Consider the following 23,771-nt stretch of genomic DNA (forward strand, 5'->3'; position numbering starts at 1 on the left):
TTCATGACGCAACAGCTCAGCATATAATTCCATATCTTTACTGTTGCTTTCTTTCATCTAACCTATTATATATCACATGGGGCGAGATTCATCACCATGGCAACCCAGAAAATGGAGGATACAATTCAAACATGCAGTGGAAGGTTCGTACTTTAACCCAAACCACGACATTTCCTTAAACCTAGCCGATTCCTTTTAGTGTCTATGTTACAGTTCAACATATTACATTCCTATACAGCTAAACTGCTGAGAAAATTGATTTTATTTGCAGTCGCAGTTGCATAAGAGCATCATCTCTGTTTCATGCTGGTGTTTTTAATTAAAGTGAATCAGCGATGAGTCACCCTCATGCATGAATCACGCTTCAATAGCAGCTTCATTTCACACATGATCCACGACGACAAAGACAGAAAAACAGAAATGAGCTGCAAAAATAGCGTCCTGTTAATATTCCTTAAACCCCCGCAAAATTTCACGGATCAAGTTTTCATGTGTTAAGAAGCTTCCTGTAGTTTTCACCCTGATGATACTCAGGATTCTCAAGTACTGCGTGGATCACCTCAACTGATGCATCAAGTACAACAGATCTTAAAAGATCTCCACCTCGTTAACGCGTCCATGTGATGTTTTTACATCCTGGAGAGTGAATCATTAGCAAAATAACACCATGACTGAGTATTTTACACTTTTAAAACAAAAGAAAAAAAAAACAAAAAACATTTCAAATGTCGCAGGAGCACTGGGAGCAGAGCATCAATAAAATCTGCAAAATAAGAGTTTCACAGACTATTTTTCAAGACTTAATAGAAATTATTTCTCTTTCAAATAACAACCAATGTCTGTAACAACGATATTTGGCAGATTAAAGTGCAATAAGTGTCGCAGGAGCACTGGGAGCAGAGCATCGGTAAAATCTGGAATACAACAGTTTTACAAACTATTTTTCAATCCTTGATAGACATAATTTCTTTTTCAAATGACCTAATATCTGTAACATAATATTTTTGCAGATTTAAATGCCATAAGTGTTGCAGGAGCACTGGGAGCAGAGTATCACTGCACAAGGAAATTTCCCTGACATTGATGGTGGCAACAGTTAAATCAGGCATATTTTTTGATTTTTAGAGGCACATTTTCTCAACTTTTTGACCACACCTTGTCGTGGAATGAAAAAATTTCACCTTGAACCAATGAAAAATATCTGACACTGTAGTTTCTGAACCCGACAAGTTACAACTGCACTCCTAAACCATGTGGGTGAACTTTTTTACCCCACTAGTGAGCTTGATGCTAACATTTTCTGGTGTTTCCTGCTGTACCTACCTGTAAAACTAGATTTCATTGTGTCAGAGCTTTAAAATGTCTGTCCTGTTCCTTTAAATATGCTGATTATTAGTGATCCAGGGTGAAACAGCAGAGTGATGTGGCTCATTGAAGGCAGCAGTCTAACCTACTGCCTCCTCTGACTAGCTAGCGGCGTGTCGGACTAATACTTGGACGCTATCGCTGTAACCTTGGGTGTTTCCTGCCGCTGTGATTGGCTCGGCGGAGGTGTTGTCGTGACTCATCTGTCTCCTGTCAGAGTTTCATCTCCGTAAGAAAAGCTCATCCTTCAAACCGACAGGCTTGTCAACACAAACACTCGTCAGCACATCCTGGAATCAGCCGGCTGCCTTCCTCTATCCTTTACTGTCCTCTCTCTTCTGGTCGTTTCCTTTTCCTGCTTTTGCTTTTGTTTCACCTCTTCTTTCCCTTTTACTCCCTCTTCCCCTTCCTTTTCTTTTTGTTCCTTTCCTGTCCTGTCCTATGTTTTCCTTTTTTCACCTTTTTTGTTTTTATCTTTTTGTCATTTCCTTTGCTTTTTCATGTCTTTTTTTTAAATATTTATTTACCTCACAGGCTGGGCGGACCCGAACCTGCTACACTTTTTCATGTCTTTTTAAGTCTGTTCTTTTCTTTTTAATGCCCCTTTGCCCTTTCTCATGTCTTCTTATGTCCTCATATGCCTTTGCTTTCTTTTCCTTTCTTTTTTATGTCCAAATAAATGTTGTTTCTTTTCCTTCTTATGTCCTTATATGTGTTCTTTTGTTTCTTTTTCCATGTCCTGATGTCTTTCCTTGCCTTTTATGCCCTTTTATGTCCCTTTTTCGTTTTTTATGTCCTCATATGTCCTTTCCTTTCCTGTCCTTTGTCATTTCCTTTTCATTTCTTTTCCTTTTATGTCCTTTTCATTTATGTCTTTTTTCCCTTAAACTTTAATGCATCCTTTCCTTTTTCCTTTTCTTGGTTTCCTTTCCTCGTCCTCCTCTTGGTGAAGCTGCAGGTATTAATTACAGCGTTTGACGTCACCCATTAGTGTCGGTCTGCTGATGAATGACTGTAATAATCACCATAAACACATGATGGATAGCTCTCATTACTTCATGCTCGTATTAATGTCAAACCTTTTCTTTCTGTTTACAGTCTCACTTCAGACCTTTTAGCTTCTTGTCTTTAAGTCTTTTAAACATCTGCACAAACTCTGACATCTGCACTGACTTTATTTAGAGTTTAATGGTGAAATTAGCTCTAATAAATTCTACTACTTCTGTCTGACGGAGGAGAATTGAAGTGGAAGCTCTTGGGCAGGTTGTGAACCAGAGTCAGTGTCTCTCAGACCTTTTGAATCAAAAGACAAACCGTCTGAAGGTCACCTGAAGATTAACGAGCTGATGGCCGACGGAGGAAGGCTGTAATGATCATCACTTCCTCTTATCCATGGCGTCGCTCGCAGCAGGAAGCTGAGAATCCGTCTGGAGGACAAACCTTCCTTTAAACTCCACTGTCCTGCTGGTCTGATCCCCAAACCTCCAAACCTCATTATTCTACTGAAACTGGTCGCCGAGAGGATTTAGAGACTCTGCTGGGAGACGGACGAGGCATGTGGTCTGACAATTCACTTCCATTTCCTGTCTCACCTTTCCTTTCCTTTTATGTCCTTCCTTTCCTTTTATGCATTTTCTTTTCTTTTTATATGCTTTCCCTTAATGTCATTTCCTTCCTTTTTATGTCTTTAGCTGTCCTTTGATGTGCTTTCCTTTCATGTCTTTTCCTGTCTTTCTACTTCCTTCTCTTTTATGTATTTTCTTTTAATGTCCTTTCCTTTTATGTTTCTCCTTATTTTATACCTTTTCCTTTCCTTTTATGTCCTTTCCTTTCTGTGTCGTAGTTTTCCTTTTTGTCATTTTCTTTTAGTTCCTTTCCTTTCTTTTTTGTCCTTTCATGTCCTTTACTTATTTGTGCTTTCTTTCCTTTTTCCTTTCCTGTTCTCTCCTTTCCTTTCATGTCCTTTTATGTCCTTTCCATCTTTTTTATTCCTTTCCATCTCTTTCCTGTTTTTTATTGTCCTTTCATTTCCTTTTCTTTTATGTTATTCTTTCCCTTTCTTTTAACTTCATTTCCCTTTTTCCTTTTCATGTCTTTTCCTTTATGTTCTCACAGTTCCTTTCCCTTTAATGTCCTTTCCTTTCTTTACCTCTCCTTTTATTTAATTTCCTTTTTTTACTTTAATGTTCCTTTCCTTCAGTACATTTTCATTTTCACCCACATTTCCACCCTCAGTCTTCCTGTTTTTTGGTTTGTTTGGTTTGTTTATCTCTCAGAAGTTGCTGATTGCTGTAGTTTACAGTAAACAGTCTCTTTTCATTAGTTTAGAAAATTCTGATGGAAAGTGGAGTAAAAATGCAAAAATGTAAATGAGATTCTGAAGAAGCAGCGCTACATAAATATATGTATGGACGTATAACACTAAAAATCAGATTTGTGGATTATTATTTACTTCTCATTTCCATATTTTTACTTAAGATGCTGATTTAAAAAGACTGAAGGATGAGACATGAAGTTTTCCGTACGAAAACTGTCAAAACCCAAATGACAACATGGTGTTGGTCGTGTTTTTTCTCATCTCTTACTGAAATATATCTATATATATTCTGCCACCTCAGCAGTTAAAGTCAAGTTTAAACAGAAAAATACAGTAGAGTCTCAAAGTCTGAGACCACGTCGACAAAGTGTCACACAAAACGACGACAGAAACACAAAATGACCACAAAGAGAAGCAAACTCACCAATAAAGATGCACAGTGACTGGAATCTCATCTGTGGCCTCAGCGAAACCTAAAGTGACGCAAAAAGACAGAAAATTACCACAAAAAGAGACAAAATGACCACAAAGAGACACAAATTGACCACTAAATGATGCAAAATTGCCCCGAAATGACACTAAAATAACCACCAAAAGACAAATAGGTACAAATTCACACACAATGACCACAAAAGAAATAAGACACGAAGTGACCACAGACACACGATTACACAAAATTAATACAGACACACAAAGCTACCACTAAAAGATGCAAACTCACAAGAGATTAACAATGACTGTTGTCTTCTATGCAACCACAACTTGACACACAATGACAATAAAATTCCCACAAAAACACAAAATAACCACAAATAGGTACAAAAAGACACGAAAGATACAAAATAACTACAAAAAGATGCAAAATTGCAACAAAAAGACATAAAATAACCACAAATAGGTACAGACAGACACAAAATGATGCAAAAATGCAATAAAGAGACAACAAACAACCTTATAAAGGGATACAAAGTGACCACAGAGACACAAAATGACCATAATGAGACAGAAAACGTTCAAATTTACTATAAAGAGACACAAAATGACCACAGGAAGAAGCAAAGTTAACACAAAGAGACCGAAAATAACCACAAAGAGCTGCATAATGGTCTTATGTGACCACAACTTGATACAAAATGACAGTAAAATGATCACAAAGACACAAAAAGATGCAATATAACCACAAAAGATGCAAAATTGCCACGAAAAGACAAAAAATTACCACAAACAGATACAAGAAGACACAAAAAAGCCCACGGAGATGTAAAAAGATACAAAATAACCACAAAGAGGCATGAACAGACACAAAATGATGCAAAAAAAATGCAAAAATGCTACAAGAAGACAAAAAATAACCTTACAAAGACACAAAATGACCAGTGACACACAATTACACAAAATGAATGCAGACACACAAAACGATCACTGAAAGATGCAAACTCACAAAAGTTTAACAATGACTGTCGTCTTGACCACAAACATACACAAAATGCAACCACAACTTGACACAAAATGACAATAAAATGACCACATAAAGACACAAAATTGCCTCAAAAGACAAAAAAATAACCACAAAAAGGTACAAAAAGACACAACAGATACAAAACAACCACAAAATGATGCAAAAATGCCACAAAAAGACAAGGAATAACCTCATAAAGAGATGCAATTTGACCATAATGAGACACAAAAGACAGAAATTTACCACAAAGAGACACAAAAGGACTACAAAGGCACATAAAATTGCCACAAAAAGACAAAAAAAACCCACAAATACAGACACAAAAATGAACACAAAAGATGCAAATTTACAAGAAAAAAGACATAAAATAACCACAAAGAGGCACGAACAGACACAAAATTATCACAAAAATGCTCCAAAAAGACCAAACATAACCTTTCAAAAAAATATAAAATGACCACAAACTCACTAAACACAAATACAAAATGATCACAAAACAACACAAAGTCAGCTTGTGTCTTCATGGTGGTTTCAGCTGTAGTTTTGTGTATTTGTCACATATTTATCCTCCAGGTTTACATGAATTCATCCTCTTTTAATTCCATTTATCTGAATATTTCCTTCCTTTAATATCAGCTGTTAACTGAACCTTTGCTCCGTCTAATTCCTGTTTTCACGTTTTAAACTCCGTTCGTCGTCATTCGTGGACAGAGAGACTCACTGCCGACATTTACATAAAAGTGTCACAGATTCCTGCAGAAGTGACGCCAGCTGACATGTTTATTTGCCGTCGTTGCGCCTCTTCATTTCATTTAATGAATTATTTGTCATAAAAAGCAGAAATGAGAGAAAAATAATCGTCCGTCTGCTGCAGGAGACGGTCTGAAGTTAATGAATCTCAGTTAAACCGCCGAAGGATCGGGTCAGAACCTCCACTGCTAATTAGCACTTAGCCCCGAGTGTCGCTTTGTGTGTGTGTGAGGTGTGTGTGTGTGTGTGTGTGTGTGTCTTGTTTAATTTCTTTTTTTTTAAAATTCATTGTTCTTCAAAAGTGTCAAAAGCTTAAAATTACACAGACACACAAGTTCTCACAGGACAGATGGACGGACGACCGGCTGTTTGTGTGTGTGTGTGTGTGTGTGCGTGTGTGTGTGTGTGTGTGTGCGTGTGTGTGTGTGTGTGTGTGTGTGTGTGATGGTGGAACATGGGCCGACAGACGGACCTGAGGTGAGGAAGTCTTCCTCTTTAATAAAATCTAAACCAGAGATGTGAAGAAAGAGAAGAAAACGATGCAAAAAGACCACAAATATAAGCAAAATGATCACAAAACGATGCAAAATAAGCACTAAGATGGATGAAATCACCACAAACATAAAAACACAAACACAAAATGAGCAAACATGCACAAAATTACTTCAAAATGACCATCATTTCACACAAAATGGCTAAACAAACACAAAACAAGCACAAACACACACAAAATGAGCACAAAAACACACTAAATGACCATAAATAGGCACAAAATGAACACAAAAATAAACAAAATGACCATAATTTGAAAAAAATTAGCACAAACACAAAATGACAACAAACATACACAAAACAGCCATAAATAGGCACAAAATGAGCACATATAGTCACAAAATGAGCACAAAAATACGCAAAATGATCATAATTTGAAACAAAATGAGCACAAACACAAAATGACCATACACAGGCACAAAATGTCTACAAAAGTACACAAAATGACCACAAAATGATGCAAAATAACCATTAAGATGGATGAAATCACCAGAAACACAAAAAAAAACACAAAATGAACACAAATATACATAAAATTACTACAAAATAACTATGAATTCATACAAAATGGCTAAAAATACACAAAATGACCACAAACACACACTAAATGGCCACCACATAGACATAAAAAATGCTCATAAGGAAAAAAAAATCCACAAAAAGACACAAAATGAGCAGGAAAACACACACAATATGTAAAACTACACAATTGTGAGGATAAACTACTTAAATTGCATCTTAGTTACTTCATGCGATTGTTTACTGCAGATTATTGAAATGTGAACAACCAGGTGGAAAATATGATTTATTACCAGAATAGAGCTAAAATGAAATGAACAATCCAGGTTCTGAAATAAAACGTTTCTCACTGATAAACCGTCATTCATCCTCCTGTCTGTTTATATTTATCCATTTCCTGTTAAACCTCCATGTGGGTGTGTAGTTGTTGTTCTATTCATCAGGGAGTTGTTGTTGTTGTTGTGTTTCTGTGTAACTGTCAGGTCATGACCTCACATGTAAACAGCCTGAAGACAAACGTGAAGCTCCGTTGTTCTACAAATAAAACTCTCAAATGTGTTCGAGGCCCGAGGCTGTGAGGGTGAAGAAACCAAACACACCTACATACAGTTCCATGTCGGAAATGAAAAGACTGCGAAGAGACACACAAATAAACAGGAGGAGACACACAATGATCACAAAAAGACACAAAAGAATGACGAGGAAACTCTAAATGAGCAAAAAAAAGAACAAAAAGGCACACAATGACCACAAACAGGCCGCAAATAGAAAAACACAAAAACACCACAAGGTGCACACACACAAAATGACAATAGAGAGACACAGGTACACTAAAGAGACGCACAAATTCTACAAACGCTGACAAAAATCAGCACAGAATGGGCACAAAATGACCAACAAGAGACAAAAGATGCTGACAATATGACATAAAATTACCCCAAACAGGCATACAAAGACCAAAAATAACCACAAAGAGACACAAAATGAACACAAAAACACACAAAATGATCAAAAACAGGCACAAAAAGACACAAAAGGAGCTCTAAGAGATGCAAAAATTACCATAAACTCAAAAAATGACCACAAAGAGACACAAACAGGCTGAAAAAAAGATGCACAAAGACAACAAACAGACAAAATGACCACAAAGAGACACACAATGACCGAGAACACCACTCAACATTACACAAATTGACACCAAATGTGATATACATACGATATATGAAAACACAAAATAACAACAAAAGACACTAAATGACCACAAGGAGATGTAAAATGATGACAAATATGCCACAAAGAGCTGCAAAAATAACTACAAAAAGTCACACAATGACCACGAAAACGCTGAAAAAAAGACACACAAAACAGCCAAGAAAGGGATACAAAGTGATCAAAGACACACAAAATGACCACAAAGATGAGTGAAATTTTGTCAAATACAGAAAATCCTCCATCCATCCATCATCCATCCATCCATCCTCCATCCATCCATTCATCCATCCATCCATCCATTCATCCATCCATTATCCATCATCCATCCATCCATCCATCCATCCATCCATCCATCATCCATCCATCCACCCATCCATCCATCCATCATCCATCCATCCACCCATCCTCCATCCATCCATCATCCATCCATCCATCATCCATCATCCATCATCCATCCATCCATCCATCCATCCATCATCCATCCATCATCCATCTATCCACCCATCCACCCATCCATCATCCATCTATCCATCATCCATCCATCCACCCATCCTCCAGCCAGCCATCATCCATCCATCCATCCATCATCCACCATCCATCATTCATCCATCCATCCATCATCCATCCATCATCCATCTATCCACCCATCCACCCATCCATCATCCATCATCCATCCATCCATCCATCATCCATCCATCCATCCATCATCCATCCATCCATCCATCCATCATCCATCCATCATCTCTGGGTCATGGAGGCTGAGCTCCTCTGGGTTCTGATTATGTAACCTCTTAGTGTGCTGATGTGATGTGCAGGGAAGTGTTTAGAACACCAAGCTACACACACACACACACACACACACACTATTACAAGCTGTTGTTTCAAGACGACTCGTATTTCTGCTCACATTTCTTCTGAGAGGATTGAGAACGTGAGCATCAAGTGATTAATTATCATCTATATTTGATCAGATCTCAGTTTCTTCACATCTCTGCTAATAGCTCACACATCTGTGGAGTTTCATATTCTCCCGTCACATTTTCACTCAGTGGGGGATCGTTTTTTACTGCAACACAAAGTCCTGCAGCTCTGTGGAGACACAGTGGTTCAAAACCATCAAAATAATCAATAGAATAACAATAATAAAAAGACACAGAATGATGACCAACACACAGAGAATGGCTGTAAAGAGACAAAATGACAACAAAAAAAATCACAAAAAATGACCACAAAGATATGCAAAATCATGAAAAACACACACAAATTGACCACGAAAAGACCCGAAACGACCACCAAGACATGCCAAATGAAAACAGTCACAAACTGACTACAAAGAGACACAAAATGGACACAATTCGACACCAAATGACCACAAAGATGCAAAATGCCTCCAAAAATGACTGATAATGATAGAAAGGACCTCAAAATGACACCAAACAACCACAAACAACCACAAAGAGACACAAAATGACCACAATGTGATGTAAATGACCACAAAACCTACAAAATGACCACAAAGAGACACAAAATGGCCACAATTCAGCACCAAATAAGTACAAAGAGGTGCAAAATGACAAATGATGCAAAATTCCTACAAAAAGACACAAAATGACACCTGAAGACACTAAATTGACAAAAAGGCATAAAATGACCCCCAAAGAAACACAAAATGAACACAAGAGGTTGTAAAATAATAATGTACACACAAAATAACCACAAAATGATGACAAAAATACCCAAAATGTCACAAAAACATTTAAAATGACAACAAAAATACACAAAAGGACCACAAAAAGATGCATAATGATGACAAAAATACAAAGTGATCACAAAAATACACAAAATGGCACAGAAAACATGCAAAATAAAGACAAAAATACACAAAAGGACTACAAAAATATACAAAATGATGACAAATGGATGTAAAATTATAAAACAAAAACACAAAATAACCACAAAATGACCAAAAAGACACCAAACAACCATAAAAAGATAGAAAATCATCCCCAGACAGACACAAAAGCCACAAAATGACAAAACAAAGACCACGTTAGGATGAAGTGACTCATTTTTCAGGTTCACTGCATCTCATTACACCCAGTGAGCTGTAAATTCATCTTTAAACCACACAATGAGCCCAGTTTAATACTGGAACCATGAATGAATCAACAGGACTATTAGTCATAGAAACACTCTGAGTGATGATGAGCCATCAGGACGGGACAGGAAGGACCACGGAGGAGATCTGAGGAGATCTGAGGGTCTCTGAGCTGCTGTTCTCAGTCCAGACTAGAAGGTTCATCAAGTCCCTCAGAGGAGACGGGATAAAGACGGACTTCAGCAGAACGTCACACAGAAACACACCAAGCTCCGGTTCTCCAAGCTAAAGACGCTCATTTGTCAACATCAGCGGCCAGAATTCATCTCTAGCCGGCAGAAATGGATGCGGTTGCCATGACGACTACCAACACAACTCAGGGGTTGGCTCTCGTTAAGGAGTTAATTACCTGCTGGTGAAATATTTCCCACCTTCAGCTGACGAGGTCGACGAGGCCGAGCTGCTGTTTTCACCGTTCAGCCAACGAAGAAATAAAACTGCCATGTATAAAATAACGTTGATTAAATAAATGAATAAAATAGTAGAAAATATATGATTAATCTTTTACCTACTCAGAAACATTTCTACTATTGTAAATATTATTAATGTATACACTATAAAATATCTCTTTCCTTTTTATTTTAAAGATTGTTTTCTGTATTCATAATTTAAAAAAACATTTTCTAGTCTTAATTTTACAGAAGATTGTGTATTTTTTAATTTTTTAATGCTTAAAGAATAATATTTACATGTGTGATAACAATGATTACATATAATACAAGTATATCCTATTTATTTATAATATTTATAATACATTTCTATAATATTAATAATAATTTACATGAATTATAATATTTTATTATTAAAAAATGTTATATTTAATTATACAAACAGATTATTTAATTGATGAATTAAATATATATCAATATATTTAAAATTAAAACTGCGTTTTGACAGATTGCCATGCGGGTAGATTTTATACACTGATAAAAACACACAAATTAAATTTTAGGGGGTAAAAACCTCTATATTTATACAAAATAAATCTAATTTAATAGACAAATCTGTGTAAAAATGACAGAACCAAAATGTTTTTTTTAATTTTTAAATTCATTTTTATTATTAATTAATTAATTAATTTATTTTTTTTTTATTATTATTATTATTATTATTATTATTATTATTATTATTATTATTATTATTATTATTAATAATAATAATAATAATAATAATAATAATAATAATAATAATAATAATATTAATAATAATAATAATAAAATAATTTAAAAACAAATCTTTGTAAAATTACTTTAAATTTGTCAATTTACTTTTTCTTTCTGTGTCAGAAAATGTAATTGTTATGGTTATTGACAGTTATGAGGTTTTAATGTTTAGTTCATAGTTGGATTTTGTAAGTTGTATTTATTTTTAACATATTTTTAAAAATTTTAGAAAAAGTCCTTAAAATGATCTATATTTTTTTACATTGTATATCTATTTAAGTTGATGTTATGTATTTATGCACTTTCTGTGTATGAAGTACAAATTTAATTTATTTAAAAATAAATATTTCATGCTGTTTTATAGCTTATTTACCACATTTACAGAATGTCTTCATAAACATATATTAATTAATTACGTATTTATCCATGCATTTAATCTAACCTTAATTTAACCATCAGATCAACGTAAAATTTTTCTGTTCTGAAAATCCCAACAAGCATCTAAACATAGACATCTGAGCCAAACATCAATAGCAGCGATCACATTCAAATTTAACCTGATCAAACGGAAACTCTGCGCATGAATTTACCGTTGCTTTATTGACTGAATATGTTTCATATTTCTCTTATTTCCAGCCAACCTCATGAAAAGCCTGATTGGTTTCATTACAGAGCTGCATGTTTCCTGAAAAGTGGAAGTGAACAGTCCAGTTAAATCCATCATTAAGAAACGGAAGGAAGATGGAACATGAATAAATCTGACTAGAGCAGGACGTCCTCTAAAACTGAGAGATGAGAAGAAAGAGACTAGAGAGGGAGGCCACCAAGACACCTATGACTCCTCTGAAGGAGTTCCAGCTTCAGCAGCTGAGATGTTAGAGACTGTTCATACAACAACTGTTGTCTGTTCTTCACCAGTCAAAGCTTTATGGAGACAAAGAGAAAGACTCTGTTGGAAAAACTGTAATTAAATCTGGACTAGAGTTCAGTAGAAGACATGTGGAGAATCTGAAGAAAACTGAAGAAGGTTGTTTGGTCTGAGGAGACCAGGATGGAGCTTTTTGGTCATCAGACTAGATACCAGACACACCATCACCACTGTGTAGCGTGGTGGTGGCATGCTACACATCATGATGCTGCCACCACCATGCTTCACATCATGATGCTGCCACCACCGTGCTACACATCATGATGCTGCCACCACCGTGCTTCACATCATGATACTGCCACCACCATGCTTCACATCATGATGCTGCCACCTCCATGCTTCACTTCATGATGCTGCCACCTCCATGCTTCACATCATGATGCTGCCACTACCGTGCTACACATCATGATGCTGCCACCACCGTGCTTCACATCATGATGCTGTCACCACCGTGCTTCACATCATGATGCTGCCACCACCGTGCTTCACATCATGATGCTGCCACCACCGTGCTTCACATCATGATGCTGCCACCACCATGTTTCACATCATGATGCTGCCACTACCGTGCTTCACATCATGATGCTGCCACTACCATGCTTCACACAAAAACTGACCACCATTCAAACTTAACTATAGTTTACACCCTATTAAATAATATAAATAATAGAATTCACTTGTTGAGCTTCACCACCGTTGTTCTGTCGTCTCTCTAACAGATTGAGGTGTTTACTGCGACTGAATGGATCTGAAACTGTTGGCCTGACTTCACTGCTGCCACCCTCATCAATCGAGCTTCATCACGGTGAGGCAGTAAGTAGGCAGCGAATAATCACTGTAAACATGATCACAATAATAATGACGGTAATTGCCTGCTCTGACGCTGCCAGCAGCTCTCCAAAGCCCTGTTTGTTTTCTGATCCCTCTTCACAGGAGTCATTTTGGTCTAATGGTCCGTTTAATCTCCCTCTTTCGCTCTTTCTCCTCCCTGCCTCTCTCCCCATTTCTGTTCCCTCCTTCTCTTTGTCTGAAATGGAGCGTGCGACACACTAAATGGAGATAATAGAGGCTCCATTTTGCAGCTAAGAGGGTAATTTGCTAACTCTTTGAAAACGTAATTCTCATAACAGCAGAACGGGGGTGATTGTTCCTTTGTTGCTCTGTTTGTCGCACATCTGATTCAATAGGCATTTGCTGTGATTTCAACAGTCTTTGAAGGGGGCTTTTCATAATTAAAAAAAGTTCATAAATGTGTTTTCAAGCATCTGAAAGCATTTATGCCTCAAAACACTGACTAGACCCAGAAAATTACAAAGAATGATAATGTTTTCAGGGAATAAATCAATATAAATCCTCACATGATGTTGTGTTTTTAATGGGAAAAGGAATAAAGGTTTAGGGTATTAGTATGCAGGCAGATATTAATTACCTTGCTTTAGTTCAGATCCTGCAAATAGTCGCTCGGTGCTCCAACAGCTTCTTAAAAACCAACGGTGACCTGCAGCAACATGCCGGCTGATCTGAATATATTTCCACCTTTAACTCTTCTGTTTAGCTCCGGTAAATCAGAATAAACTGCTTCTGTGTCTGAATAAAGACAAGGAAATCCAAGGTAATCTCTATCTGCATGTAGATCCAGCACTAATGAACAACAGGTGAGAGGAGTTATTATTCATACATGTTTGTTTTCACTCCATGTAGCAGCTGATTTTTATTGTTTTCAGCTAAATGTTAAGTGATTCCTGCAAAAGTAAAATGTTTGTGGCAGCTTTGCAGCAAATTTGTGGTTGATTTGAAGCCACTAAATTGGTTTTGCAGAAAATGTTGCCACAAGTTTGCCAATGTTGCCACTAGTTGCAAATTTCCTGCAATACTGTGGCGATAATGAAGAGTTGCACTGCTCCCAACATGTCCACTATCACACTTTTCCTGCGGTGTTAAACTGGCAGTAAACTTCTGGTAAATAGTTTTGCTGTTGGTGACAAATAGTCTCATCTGGCAGATAATTAACCTTTGGCAATGTTGCCGCAAATTTACAGCAAAGTCATATTTTCAAACACAAAGCTGTGGCTAACTTGCTGTAGACTTCTAGTTAGCTTTGTGGAAAACTTATGGCAGGGTTTTCCCTAGTTTTGATAGTGGTTTGAATTTCTCTTGGGATTAATAAAGCATCTATCTATCGATCTATCTATCTATCTGGTTAAGTGGCTAAAGCTAATAAATGGGACTGTTTACTAAATTAACCATAAGTCCACCAAAAGTCTGCCACCTCATCTAAAGTGATTCCATATATATCAGTAAAACTTCTATTTTCTTTAAGAACATTCACAAAAAATCAACCAAAATCCAGTGAATTTCACTGGATTTTGGTTGATTTTTTTGTGAATGTTCTTAAGAACGATTTTTAACATTTTTTTCCACCAAAAAATGTTCAAAGCTTCCCCAAAAATGTTGAAAATGTGGACATCAGAAGTTTCACTGTGAAACTTTTTTTTTTCCATTTTCAAACTTTAAAATGGGTCAATTTTGACCCGCAGGACGACACGAGGGTTAAACTAAAGCTGTTCTTTGCTGGCTAACGCCACTAAAAATGCTCCCCATCTTTCCCACTGTAATTTCTGGTGTAAACTATTCATGATGGGAAACTAAAACTCTCCACTGAAGCTCAGACTGGAGGATAATTTGCGTGATTTATTTATCCATTTATTTTTTGGTGGGGTTTAGGTTAGTAGCTGCGATCCAAACCGCTGCAGTAATTAAATATTTAGACTTAATTACAGACAACAGCTGAATAAATGAAAACCGCTCCATGGAGATTTACTGCCGTTTTGTTTTTAAATTATTTTGAAGGTCTTCCCGTGTTGTCAGCTTCCATCAGGGTGACAGGCCGGCTGATATCTAGGTTGATCAATATATTGGAGGGCTTGATGGACAGCTGCAGCTCGCTTTTTCCAGAGAACCTCTGAAATATTCTGTGGGCTTCACTGCCGAGGCGTTGGAGCGAAGCTGCAGCCGGCTGACAGACTGGCAGGCTGCTTGCTGTGTTTTCCCCCAGGAGGAAACGTGTCCCCGAGTCAAATTAGATCCGCTGACATCTCCTCGGCTCTGGCTTTTCCTCGCTGCATGTTCGCCAGAGCCTCTGGAGCATCGGAGGCCTCAGCAGGCAAAACGTAAACGTGAGGCTCCGTCACAGATGGCGACGATCTGAGGACGTCACGCTCTGCCGAGGAAGCGTCACATTGAATTTGTCGCAGCAGAAACAGGTGTGCTGAGTTAGGTGGCGTCGCATTAACATGGCTTTCTGTCAGCTCACACACATGGAAAGGGTTTAAAATTTAAAGAGACGCATCAATGAAACGCCTGAATCAGTTCTAGAGTCTGAAGCTTGTTATTTACCTCCACGTTTACACTCCGTCAGCAGGTTGGAGACGCGTCTGAAGACAAATAACAAAGCAAAAAGTGAAAAATGTATGGAAATATCTAATATGTATTTGTATCAGTCAAGTCACCACTATTTATATAATGTTTAAAATACAAATATACCAGAATAACTACTATGGTTAAGACCCTACAATACTGAATACAATGCACATTTATCTGTCTATGTTGAATATTCAGTTTAAGGTCTTACAATGCTAAACAAAATACAAATGTACTTGAATAAATATTAGCGTTAAGACACTATCATTTTATATAAAGTACAAAATCATTCCACTTAATTAAATATTACAGTTAAAACCCTACAATATTGTATAAAACATGCATTTAACTAAGTATTAACTCTAAGGTTCTATAGTATTAAATAAAATACAAATTTACCTGATTAACTTAAATATTATGGTTAAGTCCATATAATATTGTATAAAATAAAGATTTACCTGACAAAATATAAAGGTTAAGACCCTACAATATCGAATACAATGCACATTTACCTGACTACATTAAATTTTAAGACTAAAACTATGCAATAGCGTACACAATACAAATTTACCTGAATAAATATTAAGGTTCAGATGCTATAATTTTATATTAAACCCAAATTCACTTAATTAAATTATATATTAACATTGAAACTCTACAATATTGTATAAAATATGCATTGAACCCACGAAATACTAAAATGTTAATGAATTAAGGTTAAAACAGTACAAATTCACTCTGCTTAATTAAATATTTCTGTTAAAACTCTACAATATAGTATAAAATATACATTTAAGTGACTAAATAATATAATATATAGACTACAATACTCCAAACAAAAATTAGCTTTACGTCATGATGCTGCCACCGCCATGCTTCACATCATGATGCTGCCACCACCATGTTTCACATCATGATGCTGCCACCGCCATGCTTCACATCATGATGCTGCCACCACCATGCTTCACATCATGATGCTGCCACCGCCATGCTTCACATCATGATACTGCCACCACCGTGCTTCACATCATGATGCTGCCACCACCATGCTTCACATCATGATGCTGCCACCGCCATGCTTCACATCATGATGCTGCCACCACCATGCTTCACATCATGATGCTGCCACCACCATGTTTCACATCATGATGCTGCCACCGCCATGCTTCACATCATGATGCTGCCACCACTATGCTTCACATCATGATGCTGCCACCACCATGCTTCACATCATGATGCTGCCACCACCGTGCTTCACATCATGATGCTGCCACCACCGTGCTTCACATCATGATGCTGCCACCACCATGCTTCACATCATGATGCTGCCACCACCATGCTTCCTATCATGATGCTGCCACCACCATGCTTCACATCATGATGCTGCCACCGCCATGCTTCCTATCATGATGCTGCCACCGCCATGCTTCCTATCATGATGCTGCCACCACCATGCTTCACATCATGATGCTGCCACCACCATGCCTCACACCATGATGCTGCCACCGCAATGCTTTACATCATAATGCTGATGCACGGTTTAAATTGACTAATATAAAAGACCTACAAACCTAGTGCAAATTAACCTGAATAACTGTAGAACTTAAATACCTAAAATGAAACCATAAATTCTGACAACTTACCTGAGAGTAATTTAAGAATTAAAGTCATCGTTATTACCTCCAGACTGTATTGTCATTTCTGCCCAGCCGGTCAGTTTCCTGTTTGAAAACTTGTCATTCATTTTGACAGGCTGTCATTTAAAACGGAGCTAATCAACGTTAGAAACAGATGGTGGATGAAGCCGCTCAAGGAAAAAAATTGATATAGTCACAATTTTTACTGCTTTAAACTGTCACAGCACAGAAGAGACACAAGATACTCCTGATATTCATGTTATTTAATTTTAAATATGCAGCATTTCAGCTAATTTTGCGAGCTAACTTCAGTCAGAGCAGATGCCTGATAATGTGTATCCATGCTCACAGGTGTTCTGAGTTATCGAGGCTGATCAGAGCTCCTCGGTGAAGTGTGAGAACATCTATCCAGCCTCGGTCAGCCTGAGCTGCTCTCAGATCAGCCAGAGTAACCGAAAACACCTGTGTGAATGTGCAGAGCTGTTAAAACGGGGGAGAAAAAGGACCAACAGCCTTCATTCTGACTCGTTCACACATTATACAGTTGAGAAAAATCAAACTCATTTAGCCACTTTAGCTATGAAAGCAAACAGTTTAGCTCCTGTAAAATTATCTGTGCTGTATTTACACAATACATGAACATAATTAAAATCATAAGAATAAAAATAGACTTGCTAATTAGTAAACTGCCAGCTGGCGATATCCAGATGTTTTTGCTTCACTTCCTGAGCAGCTGTCATGTCATCCATCTATATAGTAAGTGCGTGTTAACAGCAATTACATACTAACGTCATGAAGCACAAGATACTTTAGCATGTTAACTATAGGCTGTGTAAGGTGGATCAAAAAGTTAGGAGACTGTGCCTATAAAATCCAAAAAAATACACCTGATTTAAATTTTGCCATCATCTAAAACAAAGTAGTGTCCTTGTGCAGTGATGCTCTGCTCCCAGGACTCCTGCAACACTTGTAATGCTCCCTGGAAATCCCTTTATATAATCATGTCAGTGATGAGCTGAATCTCCTAAACTATGTCAAAACAGCAACACTTCCAATTGAATTTCATTTTTGAGAAAGAGGAAGAAGTCACAGGTAGATAAATCCACATGTTGCATGACCGTAACCATGACACGCCCATGACAAAACATCTAAACGACTATCAGATAGTGATGTCATGTTGGTTGAATAAGGAGGATCAAGAGGTTAGGAGATTTTGCCTTTAAAAATCCAAAAAATGCACCTGATTTAAATGATTTAAAGTCATCCACACTTACGTACTGTTCTTGTGCAGTGATGCTCTGCTCACAGTGCTCCTGCAACATATGTAACGCTTCCGAGAAGTCCAATTATGAACACACACTCTCCAAAACTCTGTCAAAACAGCAACACTTTAACTTGAATTTCATTTTGAGGAAGAGAATAAAGCCACAAAGAAAACAGTAGATATTGGCTGATGGTTAGCTTAGCATAATGAGTGGAGTCGTTATGCTAAGCTAATGGAGGAGGAAAACTAGTCTGGTTTTGTTCACAAGTATGTGTTTTTCCGGGGGTTACTCCTGGAAGTGAAGCTTTGTCAAGTTTCTGTTGAGTGAATTTACTGCAGCAGTAAATTTAAAACATGCATCCACCAAATAGTTAGCTTAGATGCTTAACGTAACTTAGCATAACAACAAGAAACAAGGGGAGGAACAACTAGCCTGGTTTTGTTCAAAAATATGTGTTTTCTTAGGGGAGTTCTTGGAAGTGAAGCTGTATCCAGTATCTAATCGGTGAATTTACTGCAGCAACCTTTTTAATGTATCTATCTGGTAGAGAGCTAGCTTAGCTGGTTAGCTTAGCATAGCATAACAACTGGGAATAAGAGGAGGAATAATTAGCTTGGCTTCGTCAAAAATGTGTTTTTAGGGGTAATTACTCCTGGAAGTGAAGCTGTAATCAGTATCTAATGAGTGAATTTACTGCAGCAGCCTTTTTAAAATATCTGTCTGGCCAGACAGTTAGCTTAGATTATTTGCTTAACTTAGCAGAACGGCTGGAAATAAATAAATGAATAAATAAATAAATAAAGGGAGGAAAAAATAGCCTGGCTTTGTTCAAAATGTGTGTTTTTCAGGGATTTACTCCTGGAAGTGAACCAGTGCAGAGCATCTAATGGGTGAAATTAAGTGACAACCTTTTCAAGATATCTTTCTGCTAGATAGTTAGTTTAGCATAACAGCTGGAAATAAAAGGAGGAAAAACTAGCCTGGCTTTTGCTTTTAGGGGAGTTACTCCTGGAAGTGAAGCTGTATCAGGTATCTAATGGGTGAAATTAAACTGCAGTAGCCTATTAAAAATATTATCTGCAGATTATAAAGTAAAATATGTTTTTTTTAAAAAATGCTGGCTCATGGTGACAAAACATTGTATACCAGCTCTGGGGCAAATAGGTTTGTGACTCTGATTTTGGTCTGTAATCTGCACCACTCATAGAAGCATTCAGAGCTCAGATAATCAGTCACATAACATTTTTTTCTATTTTCACTCTCAGAGCTGAGAGTCAGTTTACAGCAAACACTTGAGAAGCTTCTTGAATTCTGCTCTGACATGTCAGCAGGAGACTTTCCTCCCGAAACCAGCAGCATTTCATAGATTTTTCCTTCCTAATTCCTCCAGTCAGGTGATTCCTTCTGTCAACATTTAGTCTCTTTGAGCTAATCATCTTTGCATGCAGATGCTTTTAATTACCACATAAATGGAACCAACCGACCGAGACTAGAAGCTGGTGTAGATATGATGTGAACTCACTGCCCTCCCAGTCTTCCCATCACACCTCGTTGGTATTCTGGGGATCCACCAGCTGGTCCGATACAAGATTAGCTTGCTCCCCCGAGTCGGCCAATCACGGTTCACGGTGTACGGCTCGCCAAACTGAATCAGCCAATCCTGACCCTGAGCCGAGGCTGAGTGATGGAGCTTCAGTGGGGTTTTGACGTTTCAGTGTTTTTCTGCAGTCATTAGTGGTTGGATGTTTACTGGAGTGTGTGTTTATGCATAAATGCAGCCTCACAGTGTGTGTATGTGTGTGTGTGTGTGTGTGTGTGTGTGTGTGTGTGTGTGTGTGAAGCCTACACTGTAAAACAAAACCCCATGGGAAAAAAAGACAATAAAAAGGTGCCAAAAGAAATATATAAAAAATGGTGGAATACTGTAATGTTTGAAAACTGGAAAAGTGGTCAGAGTGATGGCAAATATCTGTAAAAATTAAATTTTTTTGCCGATTTAAATGCAACAGTTGTTTTTTTTAGCAACACACCGTGAAAGTACAAATGGCTATTTATAAAAATACTGACTTTTCATGTGGACTTTATTCAGTTTTTTTCAATTACTGTGTAAATTCATACTGTTTTCCTATAATGTTACTAAAAATTCTGTTATTTGATAAAACTGGGAAAATCTGAAAAATAACATAAAATTATTTAGAAAATTACAATTAAAACCATTCATTTCCCATTTGTTATTCATGAAGATTTTTCATTTTTTAATTAGCTAATCACATTTTCTTTCATATAATGGCTAATATCTATAAAACAATTATATTTTTGTTGATTTAAATAAAGCACAATTATTATAATCTTATGGTGAAACACTGTTTTACTGTAAGAACACACAAGAACAAATTAACATTTGTACAAAAAAAAAATTACTAAAGTAAATATTTACTGGTCTGGCATTTTTTGTTTTTTTTTCTTCAAATAACATGTAAATTAATATTTTTCTGTATTATTTCTAGATAGATAGAACAGCTCAAATCTGTACAATAAACTTTTCAAAACATTTTACTGATTTAAATAGTTTTTAAAAAGGTAATTTTCTGATTAAATGCTGTGAGAAAAAACAATTGCCATTTGTAAAAGTAAAGATTTTTGATATGGACATTATTTTCAGTTTTGGCCTGTTTTTATCTTATTTTTTTAATTGGAAAATGTAAATTTATACTTGTAAGTATGCATAATTTAACTACATATTATCTTTAATTTAACAAAACAGTATACAATCCTCAAAAAAAATCTTTCCTTTAAATAACAGCAAATATCTTTAAACAGTTAACTGGTAATTTCATATTTTTTTGTGTTTTTACTGGACATTATCAGTAATTTCTGTAAAATTACTGTAAAATGCCAGCAAACTGTTCAAAAACAACAGCTAAAAACGCTAATTTTTCCAGTGTATATGATGAGTATGTGTGTCTCATGCTGAGCTGACGGCAGTAAAGAGGCTTAATGTTGGACTGATGGTCATTTTAACGTGAGTCAGCTTTTATTCCGACCTTCAGCATCCGACTGAAGTCTGCTGCAGCCGGAGGAGGTCCGCTTCAAACGGCCTCATGAATATTCAGCGTTTCCTCTCCGCTGCCTCCACCAGTGCTCCATCATTCATAAACATGCCTTCACAGCCGACGGAGGAGTGTGAGAGTTTCCTATTTTTGTCAAATGTGCTCGTGGCAAGTCTGTAGAATATTCCCTGGCAGGAAGACTGAAGGATTCGGGTCATTTATCTGAGTAAAGTATTAATGCACAGTGTAAAAATATATCATTGCAAGTAGGGCTGCCACAAACGACGCGTCGACGAATCGCCTGAGTACGATACGTCATCAAAAGCGGAAGTGAGCGCGCAATGCAACAGAAATCACCGTCCGAGTGGAGCGCGGAACACGCATGGACATCCGCGCCGCATCGTGCATATATAGTATATGCACGATGCGGCGCGGATGTCCGCGCTGTATCGTAAACGCGGATGTCCACGCTGTATTGTGCGTATATAATATATGCATATACTATATATGCACGATACAGCCCGGATGTCCATGCGTGTTCCGCGCTCACTTCCGCTTTTGATGACGTATCGTGCTCAGGCGATTCGTCGACGCGTCGTTTGTGGCAGCCCTAATTGCAAGTACTCTGCTGCCAAAAAACTTAAGACAGGAAAATATTGCATACTTCACTGAAATACTGAAAATACTCATTACCGGTTCATTAAAGCTGCAGAAATATTAAAACAAAACCGTTTTCCTCAATTGTTTTTCTAATAAAATCATGTTCAACCAACAAACTGCATTGATTAGGGGGATTAGCGTTTCCTCTACAAGCAAAGGTATTTTTAATTATCAATCTTAACCATCTAGAATTCATCAGACATGTTAAAATCAAAGATTAAAACCCATTACAGGTCTTTATTTGGTGTTGTTTTGTCATGAGAGGTCACCACGGCAGGCTAAAATGGAGCAGCGCAACTTAAATAAAACATTTAACTTTAAAAAAACAGGCAAAATAGAGGATTCAAAAGAAGATAAGCTAAATCTTAAAGTTCAGTCCTATAAACATTAAAAAAAAAGCATGGCTAGCTTGAATTTTGCTGTCAAAATAGCCTCCTTGTGCAGCGATGCTCTGCTCCCAGTGCTCCTGCAAGGCTTGTAAACATGTCAAGCACCGTTTACAATGAGTACCATTTCTTTTAAACTGTTAAAATGGCAACCGGGTAACTTGAATTAACTCTAGGGGAAGAAGAAGATGTGGGGAGACAAATCTGGTGGGGAAACGACAAATTTGTGGATGCAGCCAAAAGATTTGAGCATAATTACTGCATTTTTAATGATATGGTGCATTGAAACAAGCCATCGTCCCACAGTTTGGGTTGTTTGTGCTGAATATCCTCCATCAAACACCTCCAGTAGAACTCTACCTCAACAGTCCGACCCAGGAAGCAGAACTTACGATGGACTACCACACTAGTGTTGAAGAAAACAAATATGTTCCTGGTGCTCCTCACCTGATGCTACTTCTCAGCTCTTCCACTGTTAAACTGCTGTGTCTTCTCCTGAAGGTAGCTGCAGATCCTCCTCTGGTCTCCATGATGATCCTCAGCATGAAGGTTGGATCATCCCAGTTCTGCTTCATGGTGAAATCACAAAGTTGCACCAACCAGTGGTCAACAAAAACACCCGTAGCAGGTTCTGATGTTGGTATACTGTTCGTACATGTTGCACCTCGTGTTCTCCTTCGACCAGATTCTCAACATGTGGGTTCTTCAAACAAAACAAAGTCTCGGATCAGAATTAGCATGTCCCAGAAGGGAAAAAGTTTCCGAAAGTTCTCCAAAAACTCTGATTTTCCCCATTTCAAAGGGATCTTCTTCCACTGGTCCGTTTCTTAAACATTCTTGAACACTCATGGTCTCTTCAGTCAGTTTTCCTGGTTCCTTCCCACCATGTTTTCTCTGCCTTCCCTCAAGTTCTGTTTTGATTGGGTTACT

At 37.3% G+C, this 23,771-nt stretch overlaps 1 protein-coding gene across 1 annotated transcript in view; it reads right to left on the minus strand.

The window, feature by feature from the left end:
• Window positions 1–23,771, minus strand: part of LOC118469217 (uncharacterized) — a 90,302-nt gene that overhangs the window by 51,401 nt on the left and 15,130 nt on the right. The window contains exon 6 of the mRNA XM_055005978.1: window positions 4,107–4,155. Within this exon, the coding sequence (XP_054861953.1) occupies window positions 4,107–4,155 (49 nt within the window). The remainder of the gene's footprint in view (window positions 1–4,106; window positions 4,156–23,771) is intronic.

This window comes from Amphiprion ocellaris, chromosome 20 (assembly GCF_022539595.1).
Source record: "Amphiprion ocellaris isolate individual 3 ecotype Okinawa chromosome 20, ASM2253959v1, whole genome shotgun sequence".
NCBI classification, from domain to species: domain Eukaryota; kingdom Metazoa; phylum Chordata; class Actinopteri; family Pomacentridae; genus Amphiprion; species Amphiprion ocellaris.